This window comes from Emys orbicularis, chromosome 2 (genome assembly GCF_028017835.1).
Source record: "Emys orbicularis isolate rEmyOrb1 chromosome 2, rEmyOrb1.hap1, whole genome shotgun sequence".
Taxonomy (NCBI): Eukaryota; Metazoa; Chordata; order Testudines; family Emydidae; genus Emys; species Emys orbicularis.
The window spans coordinates 49,592,457-49,609,583 of record NC_088684.1 but is presented as its reverse complement, the minus strand read 5'-3'; the positions used below and the strand labels follow the sequence as shown (position 1 = coordinate 49,609,583).

General features: G+C 40.8%; 1 protein-coding gene and 1 long non-coding RNA gene across 3 annotated transcripts in view; one reads left to right on the top strand and one right to left on the bottom strand.

Moving 5' to 3' along the window:
- The window catches only part of LOC135873506 (carbonic anhydrase 13-like), a 32,265-nt gene extending 18,603 nt beyond the window's left edge, over window positions 1–13,662 (top strand). For both annotated transcript variants that reach the window (XM_065398050.1, XM_065398051.1), the window contains exons 3-7: window positions 1,963–2,081; window positions 6,008–6,103; window positions 7,724–7,786; window positions 8,933–9,088; window positions 13,468–13,662. In XM_065398050.1, the coding sequence (XP_065254122.1) occupies window positions 1,963–2,081; window positions 6,008–6,103; window positions 7,724–7,786; window positions 8,933–9,088; window positions 13,468–13,581 (548 nt within the window). In that variant the 3' untranslated portion in view covers window positions 13,582–13,662. The remainder of the gene's footprint in view (window positions 1–1,962; window positions 2,082–6,007; window positions 6,104–7,723; window positions 7,787–8,932; window positions 9,089–13,467) is intronic.
- Window positions 13,663–13,774: 112 nt separating this feature from the next.
- On the bottom strand, window positions 13,775–16,908 carry LOC135873507 (uncharacterized). Its single transcript, XR_010561128.1, has 2 exons — window positions 15,408–16,908; window positions 13,775–15,242 (listed from the first exon to the last, which is right to left on the bottom strand). It is a non-coding gene; the product is annotated as an uncharacterized LOC135873507 (long non-coding RNA).
- Between the last annotated feature and the right edge of the window lie 219 nt (window positions 16,909–17,127).

Here is a 17,127-nt window from a genome sequence, read left to right as displayed (position 1 = left end):
CTGGGAGCTCATGTTCAGCTGATTATTCATCACAATCTCCACAACTTTTTCCTGCGTCCCAGGATAGAGTCCCCCATTCCGTAAGAATGACTTACATTCCCTGTTTCTAGATGTATGACCTTACATTTCACTGCATTGAAATGCATATTGTTTGATTACAAACAGCTCACCAAGTAGTCCAGATTGCTCTGTATCAGTGACTTGTCCTCTTCGTTATTTACCCTTCCCCAATCTTTGTGTCGTCTGCAAATTTATCAGTGATGATTTTATGTTTTCTTTCAGATCATTGATTGTTTTAAACTTTGTGACACTGGCTCTTTTAAAGCAGTGTGTAATTGGCTGGGATTTTATTCTCTTTGAACATACCAGTAAATATAATCAAATCATGATCAATTGCATCTAAGTAACTTTTTGTTCTGTCATCAGTTCCTCTTTATATATCAAGATGAGGGTCTAATATAGAATTCCACCATGTTGGATGCAACACTTCTTGAGTTAAGAAATTGTCATCTATATTTTTTTCCTATTTAAGAAGCCAGTCATCCTGTTCTCCACTCTGATTTGGTGTGGGTGTTTTAGATTACACCAACTAGTATCCTATCGTGTACTTTATCTGTTAGAACATCGATCCATAAGCATTCAAGGTCATTTACTTCTGAGTTGTCAGTGACTCGGAAACAAGTAATGCCATTTTTGACAGTGCCACTCCCGCTCCTCCTTTGTCCACTCAATCCTTCCTAAATAGGTTATAGCCAGTGATTTTAACATTCCAGTAATGCAATTTTTCCCACCAGGTTTCAGTAATACCAACTAGGTTGAACGTATGCTCATAAATGTGCAATTTTAGATCCTTTTGTTTGTTACCCAGACTCCTAGCATTAGGGTATAGGCAAATACAGAAATTCTTCTCTTTTCATCCTTTGGTGGATTTTTGTACTTGATATCTTCATTTTGTGCTAAATGAATGCTCATTTGTTCCTCCTTTTTACCCTCCACTTTTGTTGTTGGTGTACGCCCTACCAGCCTGTGCCTTAGATGACTGGATCCTCTTTTCTATATCTCTATAATGGGTCTAGCTAGAACCCCAGAGCACAACAGTCCTTTTTCGGGGGGGTGTGGAGGGGTAGGGGAGAGCTGAAATCAAGATGAAGCTTTTTCTAAGAGGCGGGGGATTCAGCGTCAGGGCATTACAGAGAGAGACTGCAGATGAGATCGGATCTAAAATTCTGATCTTGGATTTTGGTTTGGATCCATCTCTAGTTGGTTTGTTTTTTTTAAAGAGACAAATATTTACACAAATAACACACACACATGCCTTTACATATGTTGTTAATGTGCCATTTATTTACATTTTACATGTCATTAATTTTGAACTGGACAAAACAGATGCATTATTAGCTTCACTTTGTTTATAGTCATTTTCACTGCCTGGTTTTCATGCTTTGGTACAGTACGGTTTCATCTGGGTTTCAAACAGTGCCAAGGAATGTTGAAATAAATTTTAAACCAACTGACCTATTTTCCTCCAATTTTATTAAAGAATCTACCTTTTATGGCACCTAATCTTTAGGCCTAATTTGGTTGTCAGTGTCACTTTGAAATGTGTTGATAAGAATGTAGCCGCCAAGTAGGTAGCATAATAATAATTCAATTTCTCAGAAGAATTAAAAAAAAAAAAAGGTACTGCTTCCTGCCTATAGTAAGACACATTGGGTTATCTCAGTTCATCCCCTAATAGTAGTAATTAGCTAATTTACATATATAACTTAAATTTTGAAGGGCATATTCTCTTCTTTCTCTTGTTGTTGTGCAGTAGTGGTATCCTATTAATATATATGCTTCGAGAATCTATTTGAGAGCCTGGATCCTGAAATGGTGCTGTATGCATGAAAGTGTAGGTCGGAAGCTTTTATTATAATGCATGTCCCCTTGGCTAAAAATCTCTTATTATCTGGTTTATAGTGCTGAGAGGGGGACCACTCACTGGAAGCTATAGGCTGCGCCAAATTCACTTTCATTGGGGGGCCAGCGATGACATTGGCTCTGAGCATGCAGTGGATGGAAAGAAGTATGCAGCCGAGGTAAGGCATTGCATTGAATTATATAGAGGCCATAGTCTCTCTGTAGTTAAGGCTGTGACTAGCGTTCCATTATAAGACAGATTTTGACTCCCTAACTTTTCAAAAGATAAGCAATATGCCTGAAATTTTTCATGTGTGATCCTATGCCAAAGGAGAATATATTTGGAGACTTTGGCAAAGGATAAGACAAGAAGTACATGAGATATTATAAGTGGAAAATTTAGAGGATTTTTATTGTTTGAGAATTGTTTTAATCTTTTTTTGTTTTTATTTTTTAACTTTTCCTTTGGGATCGTTATATCTCAAAATAAGCCTGACATAGAAACTGCAGATTTGGTTTTTTAATCGGCCTTACTGAGGATATGTGCATTTTACTATTTGCAGAAGAGCTGGGTGGTTATTTTTGTGGTGTATGTAGCAATGTGACAGTTATGCCTTTGTTTTCTGTGTACTGCACCTTTAAATCTCTAAGGACTATGCTGCCTACAGAGACAGGCAGCCATTATGAGTGTTCCATTTAGTGCAGAATGTCACAGAGGAGAAACGCACAGTGTGCTCTCTTGTGGAGTCTTTACTTTTGCTCTTTCTTGTTCCTTGCTTTTGATTATTCAACAATAAAAGTAATTCAGACTGAAAGTATCGGTTTCCTCTTTGCGTATGGGAAAAATAAAACAAGTATTTTAGTTAGGAAAATGGGATCTCAAACAACAAATAGCTCAGAGAAAGTGAGAGTTTTCCTGGGTAGAAAAGGAAAATAGAAAAGGTAAAAATCAATTTTTATGGAAATATGGAAGATTTTCACTATAATGCAAAAGAGGAACAATTTGAAATATATGTACAAAGTCCTGATCAGTATTTTATTGGAAATGCTATAGAGGACAGTGGTAAGAAAAAAAATCAATTTTTCTACCACTGGTGGGGAAAGTGACATTTGCAGTGTTTAAAGGCTTATGTTTTCCACAGGAACCAGGTGAGATGGAGTATAAAGAATTAATAGAGGTGCTTAAAAACATTATGTACCAAAACCAAATTTCTAGCTGAAAAAAAAAAATAAGTTCCATCTCAGAAACCAAATGGAAGGAGAAAATATCTCTGAATTTCTAGCCAGTCTAAAAAGCTTCCCACTACTTGTCATTTTGGTAACTTTCTACAAGAAGCGCTTTAGACATCGTTTTGGTTTTGGGATAAGGAAACCAGAATTAAGATCGAGGCTGCTGAGCACTGGTCATGCAGAAGAAATACCCCAGGAGATGAGAATGCAGTTTCAGTGCTGAACTCCCTGAAGAAAATGCTCTAACAAATCAAGAAAGCACCTCTGCCAAATTGGCACATGCTAGAAGAAAGAGAGAGTTCACAAGCAAAGAAGACTACGTGGCTTGCCCCATGTCAGAGGACATCAGGAAACAAGAGGGCTCCCCGGTCCTGTTGTGTTGTGACATCGCATTGGCCAGACCAAGTTCTCTTCAACAAGCTGCAGTGCAGGAGCGGTGGTAAGATGAGATACATCCCTTAAAAGAGAAGTCACAAGCCATTGAGAATGGGGCTCTACCCCAAAATGTTTCACAGCTCTTGTTTTTTTGTTTTGTTTTGTTTTGGTTTTTTGCAAAATTACAGGGAGTAGTGTGGTTTATTTAGCTGTGGGGATTTTACTTTTTGTCCTTTCTTGTTTGTTGTTTTTTAATTCACAATAAAAGTCATTCCGACTGAAAGTATCTGTTTCCTCTTTGTGTATGCAAAATATAACATTTTAAAAGTTATTCAATCTAGCTTTTGTGAATCTAAAATCGTGAATGGTCCGATGGTGACATTGTAAACTCCAGAATACTAACATGCATACATGTGCACACAGAATGGTCTATTGGACTGAGAAGTGAGGTATGAATTCCTATATTCTATTTCTGGTCTTAATAATACTACTTTGGACTTCTGTGATAGCTTTCCTACAAGGATATCTAAGGGCTTGTCTATGCAGGGAAGCTATTGCTAAATAAGCTAGGGTATGAATTTAAAGATTAATAGTTATTCTGTACTAACTCCCCAACGGGACACTCTTCCTCTGCAGTGAGAGCACCTGGGTGCAATTTAGCTTCACTTCCAAAATGTATTAAGCTACGGCACACTCAGACACCCTTCATGTGGAATAAGATTGTCCACACAGGAGCTATTCTGCGCTAGTTATTCTGGGCTATTTCCTCATGTAGACTAGTCATAAGGCCACAATCCAGGGACACACTTAAGCATGTGTTTAACTGTAAGCATGAGGGTATTTCCATTGACTTGAATGGGACTTTTCACGTGCTTAAAGGTAAACATATGCTTATGTACTTTGCTGGTTTGGGCCTAAGAGCTTAACAAACATTAATTATGCCTCACAACACCAAGTATTATTATACCCATTTTACAGATAGGGAAACCTTAAAGCCATAGAGATTAAGCAGCTTACCAAAGCCAAGTCCATGTCTGAGGCAGGATCTAGAACCAAGATCTCTGAGACCCCTGTTTTATCCACAAGACCACACAGCCTCCCATGCAGTTCATTCAGGCAAGCCATTAAGACCCATGTTTTCTAAAGAGGCCTTTACTTTTGGTGGCCCCAGTTTTTGTGTGTCCGCCTGGAGCTCAACAAGCATGGCTCCAAGTGAAGTCACTGGGAGCAACAGATTCTCAGCACCTCTGAAAATCAGGTTCTGAAAATCTAAAGATGGACCCAAAATTAAAAGCCTCTTTTGAAAAATTTGATCTTCAACTACTCTGGGTGAGTTAGTAAATCTTATGAGATTAATTAGATAATGTTTGTACAGTACTTTGAAAATAATAAGTGCTATATAAGAATTACTTTGTCTACACTCAACAGCATGGTAGTGCAGAGAACAGCAGTACTCTGAATAAGGGGGAAGAGACATCTGACTCTGTGACTTAGCTCCTTCCGTAGAGACTTGAGGACTCCTGACAGGGGAATACGAACATTATTTTAGGGAGCATGGCTTGGTGGGAGGGGTTGGAGGGCACCGGGGCAAAGATCACTTTGTTGTTTACCTGGCCAAATCATGGCAATCCTAGGACTGGCCAGAGTGGATCTTCCAAACTTTGGACCAGTCTGCGTGGAGCTTCCAAGCAATTACACATCAAACAAGCGAGGAGTTGCTCATTACAAATCTACCACAAAACATTCCCAGTCAGAAATCAATTGGAAATGCAGGTGCTCAGCACCTCTGAAGATCAGGCCACTTTTATTTAGATGCCTAAATACAAAAGCTGGTAATTTTTTCCCCAAACTTCAAGTTTTCTTTGAAAAATTTTCATAAAAAAATTTAAATTTGAGAAAAAAGAGGGGAGGAGGGAGATTTTTTTTGTGAAAATTTCATTTCCCGTCCCTCTCCTCATTTCATGATCAGCTGTAAAGCTGATCAATGTTTTGCTGAAATTTTGACTGAGGAAATGGGGCAGGGGAGGGGAAAATGCTGATGAAATTTGCATAATTTTATTCCACCACTTATTTTTACCAGCTCTACTAAATGTGGATTTAAGAGCCTAATTTTAGCCTTCAATGTTTGAAAATTTTGGCCTATGAAATTGCAGTGCTTTCCAATATTTAGAACAGTGAGTATCCACAGTATTTCAGATGGTGGTAACTGTTGCTAAATTTTGACTTTTAATAGTAACTGCTGTACCTGGAATGTAAAAACATTGTTAATTGTGCCATTCTCATATCTGTTCAAATCCCAGCCACATCAGTGCTTGTTGTTGCCCTTTGTATGATTATATATTTCCAGATTTCAATAAACATAAATATTTGCAGCTGGAAAATTGAATGCGTCTGAATATAAACAGGTGAAGTAGAAACCTCAACACTAGTACAATTGCATGTTAATTGTAATTGCACCAGTTCAGTGGGAATTGACACTATTTGTGCTTTTGCCTTTCAGCTTCATGTGGTTCACTGGAACTCGGACAAATATTCCACTTTTGTTGAGGCTGCTCGGCAGCGGGATGGATTAGCTGTCATGGCAGTATTTCTAAAGGTAAGCAACGATTGCTTTATCCCTTTTAATAAATCTGTGTTATAAGCTTAAACAACAAAACTGTTATTCTGTAGCAAATATCCCTTTACCCATAATTCTGCAGCAGCAAAAATATGAAGGCAAAACCCACATGCCTAATTTTTAATATGTTTGTAATAGTAGATTGCTGCACCACCTGGAAGACACCAAAATTCATAGCGTTTAAGACCAGAAGGGACCATTAGATCATCTAGTCTGACCTCCTGTATATCGCAGGCCATTAAATTCACCCAGGCACTTCTGTATGACCCAATAACATGTGTTTTTTCTAAAGCATATCTTCCAGAAAGCACTGGTCTTGATTTGAAGATATCAAGAGATGGAGAATTCACCACTTCCCTTAGCTGTTTGTTCCAATGGTGAATTGCTTCTTTTCTGTCTAAAGAGGAAAACACACATGAGAGGATTTCCTTAAAATCTCTGAACAAGATTGTGCCTTATACATTTGATAACCTGCTCATTCTAGGATAAAAGAAATCACCCCTTCCCACAGCCTCACTGACTTTGTGCAAGGAGCCACATAGAGGACACAAAAAACTTAACCTGTGATTAGAGGACAGGGTGCCGGGCAGCTCGGTAGCCCCTACTTCAGTGTCAAGTTAATACGGTGATGGCCACTGCCACTTTTGGAAATGTTATTGCCCTGGTTTGGAGCAGTGCTTATGACCCTTGCTGTTGACAGGATTTTGTGGCCTTTGCATCCACATAATTGCAGGACCCCTGGCTACACAACAGGCACACACCCTGTCTTTGCCAAGCAAATGCAAATCAAGCTTTGCTTGATATCAGGGATCTGGAGGGCTGCTGCACAGCTGCCTTCTCCCCACTTTCCTCCCACACTGTGTAACTACAATGGTTCTGCTTCCTCTGGAGCCTTTGGTCCCTGTGCTGACTGGTGAATTTCACTTCTGTGGCTATATTACAGCTGTCATGCTGCGGAGATCAGTGTCAGCAGGGATCCTTGACATGTTTTGTGCTGCTTGTTCATGTTGAACCTATCCCACTCTTGCCAACTAATTACAAAGTACTCTTTTCATGAGCCACTCCTTTATATGTGTTGTCACCTTCCCAGTGTACACCTTCCTGACCCAATGAACATGGCTGAGAAACCTGATTCTGCACGAGTCACACAGAAGAGTCATGTTCGTGAATTTTCCAGTGTGCTTTAAGGAACTTAAGCTTAAAAAGGCTGTAGACTAATTTATTCACATCATGTATACAGCCTGAGGTTCTTACAGTTCCTCTGTAAAACATTGTTAAGAAAACTAGCTTTTATTCTACTGCTACAAAAAGTGAACTAAAAATAAAATCAACTCCCCAGACTGATGCAGCTAACGAAAAAATAGTCTCATCAAAGTGAATGACATCCTCATTCTGAATAATCAGCATTTGTTCCAGGTTGTTTTAATTAACAATGGCCTGATACTGCATCCATTGATGTTTATCAGAGTTTTACCATTAACTTCACTGGGTGAAGGATCAGGCCCTATGTGAAAAACTTTAAAATTAAACATTAATAAGTGGAAAGTGAATGCATATTCTTCCCTCGAGAGTATGATCTTTGACTATTTGCCTTTATAGATTGGTGAATGTAACTCTCAGCTGAAGAAAATTACTGACCGTTTGGATGCCATTAGAGCCAAGGTAAAGTAATTCTCCTAAAATTCTCCAGTACTTCTGCTGCTGTTCTTTTTCTTCCATGCTTCACATTCACATTCCTTAGGTATTTACAGCTGGTAAACAAGGATTAGCTCTGATTTGGGGCAGTTTAGGGGCACTTTTGCTGGATAAAGTCAGACGCAAACCAGCACATTGTAATTATTTTGTTGTACAATGTGGGGGGAGGAGGGAAGATCATTAATTAGCTGTAATAATTTAATCCCTGACAAATAACATTATCATCAAGATCACTGACATTGGATAATTGCACATTTTATTTTAGTGGAGTTTCCCCCCCCCCCAAGAATATGGGGAATCGAGACATATTTTCTCACTTGTTTTATGGGGGGAGAAGAGGATCGTGTCCCCTTCGATCAGAACATGGAGTGGCCTTGCATGCATTAATTGGCCCTCCATATGTGAGGGGGGCAGTTATCTCTGTGACACCAAACCCTGCAGAGGCCTCTCTCTCGGTCCAAAAATCCACATGGGGTGGGAGGGCATGGATCAGTGGGCCAGGGAGGCGTGAGTGGGCTGGTGTCAGGCTGGAGAAGACACAGATTGCCATCCCACCAGCTCTCCAGACATTCCAAGCAAAGGAGAATACATCCAGATGTTGTATTATTTTTACGTCAGAGCCCCCATCACTGGGCTATTCGTAGTCAACAGGAGTGCCTGGTAGCATGGCTTCAGTGGAACCCTGCTGTCACCAGAAGGAACACTAGGGGTAGATCTGCTATAGAGGCACAGGACCTCCACATGGGTGGCTCTGGCCCATTCCCCTCCCTAGGTTTCAGAGCCTAAGCTGCAACATCTACACAGCTATTTTTAGCACGGTAGTGCAAGCCCAAGTCTGTGGACCCAGGCTGGGAGGCTCACTGCCATGAGCTGTGTAGATGTACCTCTGTGATCCTGCAGAGCCATGCAAACCTTGCCCCCACCAATGGAACAATCTCTTACAGTTTTTTCTCTCCATAATTCTCCTTTGGTATGATTAGTGGGGGAGATCCTGCTTGACACTTTTAAATAAACAAAATGTTCTGACACTATAAAGAAATTAACTAGACTGCATAATAAGTGGTTGCTAAATGTGGTGGTTCTGGGTTAGAATGTGCATGCTTCTTTTTCCAGGGTAAACAAGCACTGTTCACAAACTTTGACCCTTCCTGTTTGCTTCCTCACTCTCTGGACTACTGGACTTATCTTGGCTCTCTTACTGTTCCACCTCTTCTTGAAAGTGTCATCTGGATAATTCTCAGAGAGCCTATAAGTGTTTCCTCTGAGCAGGTACACTTTGATCCCCCCCAACCCTTCAAGTATAATGTTTTTAAAACTGAATTGTGGTTTATAATGATACTCCCAAGACTATTTTATTTATAGCTTTAGATATTTAATTAATTATGAAATTTCTTATCCTACCAAATTTTGTGTGTTACATTTTTGTCTTGAGTTTCTAGAGAAATGTGAAATTAACATGAATTTTTGTTGACTTCCGTTGGCCATCAGAATGATCAAGTATTATTAAAATGTTTTGAAATTTTAAAAAAATGGTTTGGGAGCTACAAATTGGGAAAAATGCAAGAAAGAAACTGATAGTTAATTTCATTTGAGGGTTCTGGTGATGATAAGAACCACTTGAATTTCATTCCATAGATTTTACCATCTCCAAAATGCTGCTATTCATTTATTTCTTTGCATTTAACTCATTCATTATAGAATTCCAGTTCAGCAAATGGCCAAATAAATACAGAGCGTTTCCTAGATACTAAGAGTATGAAATTTGGTCAATCTGAATACTATAGTTACTACTAATAACTAGTTCCTAACAATCAGGCTAAATGAATGTAGGAGAGGGATGAGCACACCACTTGGAACTGCCCTTTATATTTCTCATGTTACTTACAGCTGTAAAATTGACCTTCTGGCTGTATATTTGTAGACCAACAGTGACATCCAATGGTTACTGAGGTTAATACTCTTAGGCAGTGGAGATACTAAAGGGAATATGATTTTCCAGTTTCTACTATTAGAAATTGGTAACCAGTGCTGCTGTTGGTGGGTATCATTACTCCAGTTGGCATATTAAAAACTTGTGACTTATCACACCTCGATATTTACCTGTTCCATGTTATAGATAACTCACTCAGTAAAATTAATTGTTCTGGGCCAAATAATGCCACCCTTCCAACCTTGCCAATGAATAGCCTCGCTGAGCCATCCTGTAGTTCAGACTAATCCCTTAGCAAGACTATAATTAAGAGGAGTATGATTGTCCCACTGAGCGATGCTACTCAGTGTGATTAAGATGGGTAGAATTTGGCGTGGCCCACTAGTTGCTAAGTTTTAAATGGTGTGGTTTGATTGGTATCTCTTTGCTGGTGGATTCTAAAGGTGAAATCCTGGCCCCGCTGAAATCAGAAGCAAAGCTCCCATTGACTTTAGTGGGCCAGGATCTCAACCTAGAAGCATTATCTCTCAAGAGAGTTCAAGTACTCAAAAGAAGAGCTGGGAAGTTTAAAGGTCACATGAAGGGTAGACTTCTTTTTATGTGTAGTGTTTTCTTTGATTAGCATTTTACTAAGAATGAAAGAACCAGTTCAGAAGAAATAAGAACTGGCCTGAATCTTTGATCAAAATGCAAACCAGGTGTTTCAGTGGATAGGACACCTGTGAAGGAATCAAGAGACGTTGAGCTCTGGGAACAGCTGGCCTTGAACAAGTCACTTACCCACTCAGTGCTCACCTTCCCCATCTGTAAAATAGGCATAATGCTTACTGGGCTTGGTAAAGCTCTTTAAGATGAAAAGGTGCTATATAAGTATTCAGTATGATGATTATTACTGCTGTCCAAAGTTCAGATCCAGACCTGAACTTCCCAAATCCAAAGTTTTGATTTGGCATAATCTCTAGTTAAAATACTTTAAAAGTGAAATGTTGCATGGAACAGGGAATGTGTATACCATTTTTAGGGAATGAAATATCAGTATCTGATGCAACACACTTACTCTGTATTATTTCAAATTCGATCTATCCTGTTCAGTGTGTGATATTTTATATGTTCTATAATTAAATACAAAAAAATTGTTTGTTATTACCTATTATTTGTTTCCAGTAGTGCCCACAACGTGCCATGTGCTGTACAAACATAAAGGAAGTCACAGTTCATGCTTTGACTGGTACTACTTTGCAATTTGATTGTTAACTCTTCATTTTTATATTTTTTTCTTAGAAGCTTAAAATACAATTTCTTCCTTTATTGATTTTATTCTTTTCCACTCGGGAAATGTTTTAAAAATAAAGAAACAAAGGTCAGTTTCAAGCTTCCAGTGAGTTACCAGAAACATCATTATGGAAAAAATGCCTTAATTTTTTGAATACTGTAGTAACTTCAAAGGGAGAGTTGTTTTGTTTTTTACTTTTTTTGTTAATTAATTGCTTTATGAAAATTAATTTATTCACAGAAACGTTTTTCTTAATTGAGCGGGCCGTGTTATTAGCATAGTGGTGCAGGTTCTTAACTTTGGGTTTTGTCAGTGAAGTGTCCTGCCTATTAAACCGCGATTAAAGAAGTATGAGTCAGTAGTTTCTGTTTTTATTCTGTGGACTGAAACACTGACATATGTGGTAAGGCTGTGAGTTTGGAAATCTGGATGTATTATGCAAATTATACTGTTTTGCATAAGTAGTACATAAGCATCACCACCCCGTTTACATACTTTTCCCTCTCTTGCCACCATCATTTCCATCTACTCCGGTTCAAGTTTTTCCCTAGCTTTCCATCCCCACCCCCACCTCCTGAGCTAGCTTCCCTCTTGAGTTCCTCCACCATCTCTTCCTTCCCCCTCCCAAGTTCCCCGTCTGCCCCTAGCCCCACTTTGAGTATCCCCAATGTAACCCTCTGGTTCTCCCCTGTACCAGGAGCTTCCCCCGCCCCCCAGAGTATGGTCTGTGCCTAGTGTGTGGCCTAAAGGTGTGGGTAGAGTGACCCTCACTCTATGTATCCTCTCCCAGTGCTCTGTTCTAGCCATATTTCTAGGATCACAGACAAGCAGCCTAATTCTAGGAAGCTCTGTGGTGAGGGCGCACCTGCAGCTGGATCTTTATGCTTAGAATCCAGACTGTAACTATAGAGAAACAGCCTAGTGTGCCTCTCTCTCTTTCCTACTTGGGAGCGTGGAGCTCAGGAACCTAAGAGGGGACACTAAGGCCTGGTCCACACTAAAAATTTAGGTGGACATAGCTATGGCATTCATGGGTTTGGAAATAAAACCTTAGCTATGCCCTCTTACCCCCCAGTGTAGACATATCTGTGTTGACAGAAGAATATTTCCATCAACCTTGCTCCCATCATTCGAGGAGGTGGGGTTCCTACAGCAATGGAAAAATCTCTTCCTTTGGTGTAGGCTGCGTCTACGCTAAGGGATTATGCCAACATAGCTTTGAAAACATGGCTATGCTGGTATAGTCTCTGAAGTGTAGAAATACCTTAAGAATGGGACTCTCCTGGCCAGTCCTGAAGCCTTATGGGCTCTGACTGTGGGCTTGATTCTCTACTCTCTTAGGGCTAAATTGTACTTCTGAGGCACAACCCAAAGCAAAAGGCAGTGACTTACTGAAATCAATGGGAGTACTAGGAGTAAGGTTCTACTCAATGTGAGGAAGTGACAGAATCTGGTCATCAGTGATTTTCTACCCTCTGCTGCTTCTCCCAGATAACTATCTTAATAACCACTTTATTTTGGATGCTCGTTTTCTGAAGGAAGTTTGTTTTCCCACCCGGACAGTGACCCTGCCGTAACATACTATATATCCACTATCAGAATCATGACTTTTGTGCTGCCCTACTAATGTTAACTAAATAAAGGAAATCAGTCTGAAGCAAGCTAGTGTATAAAACTAATAACTATTCACAATAGGTCAGATTAGGAAGGTTCAGATCTGGAATCAAATCCAGATCTAAATGCCCTCACAGCTCATAATTATTTGTGCTGGGTGTTCCAGTTTGCCTTATTGTTGAGATAAATCCAAATTGTGAAGTTTGGATAGAGATTTAAACATTTCCTAATTGTAAGTGTGTGTGTGAGAGAGAAAGTTTGGATCAGATATTTTGGTTTGGGCTCACCTCTAGTAATTATTATTTGCTTTGTATTGTGTGCCAGGTAGATGATGTAAAAAATGGTAACTAGAGAAGTGTTTTGTAGCACAGCATCCATCATTCTTCACTGATGGTGATATTTCTGCACCATGAGGGCATACAATCAGATTTTGTTTGCCTGCTCATGTTGGCTCCCAGGCAATCCGTATGCAAAAAAAAAAAAACCTTAGTGGGAATGATGCTGGCCTTCAGACTGCAAAATAGGGTGCAGAAATCTTAAAAGAGAATTCTTTTTAGGCTTCAGGTTAGGAAAGATCAAGTGTGAATACCATGCTATACCCAGACAATGCCTGAAACAACACTCACAAAATGTAAATGAAAAACAATAGCTAACAGGAATAAGGGCTGAAATGCCCAAATGGCCATTCCATGTGTGCTCTAGACAATACGATCCCCACACTTCTTGGCGAAATAAAGGTGACAAGTATGTTCATGTTTATTACTTAGAATTCTTCGTTTAGCTTTAGCATGACAATTCTCTGCTGAACTCTATACCTCTTTTCATCTGCAGCTAGCCAAATTCCGCAGCCTTCTGTGTACTGCTGAGGGAGAGGCAGCCTGCTGCATGCTGAGAAACTACCGGCCACCGCAGCCTTTAAAGGGACGGGAAGTCAGAAGGAATTAAGGAGTAAAGCAAGAATCAGCCACTGCTGAGACCACTTAGGAGGCTGAATTATTTTTTAATAATAATATATTTTGTGCCTAATGAATAGGTATTTTATTATTCAGTTACAATGCAGTCATTTCAGCAAGACAAAGATGTCCTGACTTGTAGCATTTGGGCCGATTTTAACTGGTTTGAATGGGTTTTGTCTCTATTGGTACGTGTGCATTGTGGTGTTAGTGTTTGCAGCAGAGCTTACTGAACAACTTTGTTTCAGTCTGTGCATGTGAATGCAATCCTACATATTGAGTCTGATCCTACAAAGTGCTGAGCAACTCCTGCAAGGTACTGGACACCCTCAACTCCCTTTCATGTCAGTTGCAGTTGAGGATACATAGCCCCCTGAAGGGCTAAGCCCATTTTTTTAACACCATAAATCTTTCTTTAGGGACTAGACTGGCCTCTTCCTTTAATTTTCAAGGAGAAATTAATATTTAAAGCTGGTAGGATTTCATTACTGATCATAAGCAAAGTGATCCTGTTTAAGCTGGGACGCCATGATAGATTTACTAAAAAATATAGTATCCACTAATGACATTTAACCCACAAAGTATACAAATGTATTTACAGGCATTAACTTCCTCCGGGCCCCAGGGGTGCTCAACCCCCCGCTCTGCCCCAGGCCCCACTCCCACACGACCCTTTCCCCCAAACTCCTGCTCCGCCTCTTCCCACCCACACCCCAGGCACTGCCCCATCTCACCCCTTCCCCCAAACCCTGTTCTGCCTCTTCCCGCCCCCACTGCACCCCCGTCCCACCTCTTCCCACTCAGTTCTGCCCCCTCCCTCGAGTGTGCCCCATCCCCGCTCCTCCCCTCTCCCCCAGGGCCTCCTGCATGCTGCAAAACAGCTGATTGTGGCAGGTGGGAGGCACTGGGAGGAAGGGGGAGAAGTTGATCAGTGGGGCACCGGCAGACGGGAGGTGCTGAGGGGACGAAGGGAGCTGGCTGCCGGTGGGTGTAGTGCACCCACTAATTTTTTCCATGGGTGTTCCAGCCCTGGAATACTCACGGAGTCAGTGCCTATGAATGTATTACCATCCCTTTGTTTTGTCTGCATCATAGGAATGCTGGTACATTGCACCATGGTTTAGCAATACAATGCTAGTAAGCAATATGCGATCATATCATATGGATTCTGTATGCCCAAATTCCACCTCATGTAAGCCAGACAGTTCCTCGCACCTACAGGGGTGTTCAATGGGGAAGGATGCATGAAGCCTCCCTCCCTTGCATCTCTCATCCAGCAGGTGAGCATGGTCTGGAACATGGGTCTGTAGAATGTATTTGACATGATCCCATATTGCTTAAAGTGCATTCCTAACACTCAAACGTGCACTAGCCACTTCAGAAGATGGCTCTGCCTCCTCTTGCCCCATCCTGCTTCCTACCAGCCAGCTCTCCTGGCCAGGGATGCAGAGCATGCTGTACACCCTTGCCAGAAAAGAGAACACCCCACGCTGAAGATATTGTGCTTCTCTGATGTGTAATGCTTCCATGTACATGCTGGAGCATTGCCCCATGCTCAGGGCTCTCTGTCAGACACAGCTGAGGCCGATAAAGTTACATTTAATTCACATGACAAAAACCCCCTACGTTTATCAGAGGGGTAGCCGTGTTAGTCTGTATCCACAAAAACAACGAGGAGTCCGGTGGCACCTTAAAGACTAACAGATTTATTTGGGCATAAGCTTTTGTGGGCAAAACCCCCACTTCCTCAGATGCAAGTGGGGTTTTTACCCACGAAAGCTTATGCCCAAATAAATCTGTTAGTCTTTAAGGTGCCACCGGACTCCTCTTCGTTTCCCCTACATTTAGATAAAGTTAAGGATCTGACATATTCACAATTCACAGTTAACAGGGCACATTAGGGTGATGTCTCACGGTGCCCATGGATTGGAAGCTTAGGCTTTACCTGTGAATCACCTTGAGTTTGTGTTTCTCTCAGATGCTTTTCGTTATTGGAATGTAATTTTTATTAAGGCAATTTTCTTCTTTTGTTTTTAGTGAACTAGCTGTAGCTCTCAAAATAGGAAAATTATGGCCTAAACTGTTCCTTCTGCTTCTGTAAGCAAAGGGAACTGAAATCTCAGTAGCTCTTTCCTCTCAATCCTTTTCCTTCAGCACTTCTCCACTGGTCTTCTGGGGAGTTGGTGCCATGCCTTGTTTTGAGAACAAAGCTGGATGTTGATGGGAGTGGAGCAAAGGACCAGCCACTCTCTACAGCAATGTCCCTGTTGAGTCTGTGGATTTCTGCTCAAAAATCCAATCAGGATTTAATGCCGCATGAAGTGGTGGTAACTCCCCCTGACTCCCTCCAGGGCTGTAACCGTGAAGCCAAGGGAGAATCAGCCAGTGGCCACACAACTCCTGCAGGATTGGGAGGAAGTGTCAGAGCAGCCACATGGAGGGAAAGCCACCCTTCCATGCGACTATTTCTTTCTCCAAGATGCCTAGGACTGTAGGTTTTGTAGGCTGCACCTGTTGCCTCCTCCACTGGTACTGTGACCCATCCTCCAGGAGGGGAAAATTGAGGGGATACCATACAAGCATGGCCAAGCTTGCAGAGATTCCTGAATCCCTCGTATTCCTCTATAAATAAATAGGTTGTTTAGCTTAGTTTAGATAGATAGATAGATAAGTCAGTCTTATTGTTCTCTCCTCCACTCCAGTAGAGTGCCTCCTCTAAAGGGGAGCTTAAGTTGCTTCTGTTACTGCAGGTCCTCTCACTGCAATACAGTATTTTGAGCAGTGAGAAAAAGAAAACTGGCTATGGGAGAAGCAATAGAGCCAATGCAGCAGCAGGAGCTGTGGACAAGAATGGCCAAATGTAAAACCTGCAGGCACTTTTTTTTCAGTCTCCGCTAACCAGGATAGGCAGGAGGACCCAGGTAGATATAAAAAGACTTGAGTGTGGTCTCATTCAAATGACAATTATATGTGTAGAGTATAATTGCTGGCGTGTGTGTTTTTTCACTTTCTTTTTTGATCTGATGTTGCATCTGGTATGTTTCCCTGTCGTGTGAGTAGCTGCGGAACATCATGAATGAAGTTTACACATTGTGTAAAGGGCGTGAAGAACTGATTTGCCTGAGGACAGGAATAATGAGGCTACTGCTGTGTGTGTTCATATTAGAAATAAAATAAGTTTTAGCTGTTTTTCCTGCATTGAAAATAAATAGTGGAGGGGATACAGTGGTTTGATATTTGTAAGGATTTTATCAAATAAAAACAGATGTTGTCAATGTTTCTTGTACTTCCCACTGAATAAACTGGAGTTTGTCGACAGCCTACAGATTTGCCTAGATGCCTACAGCCAAGCTTGTGGTTCAGTTTCAGCATTTGCTTTTCAACTCTAGTTTGTGATCAATCCGAAGACGAAGTAGTTGAAAATAAGTCTGGAGTAGATATTGTTAACTGGATCTAAGTGAAGTGTCTTGGGCAATATTAGGTCATCCAATAGTTGGCACTCTTTATTTTAGTACAATGCGTCTAAAATATTGTGGTG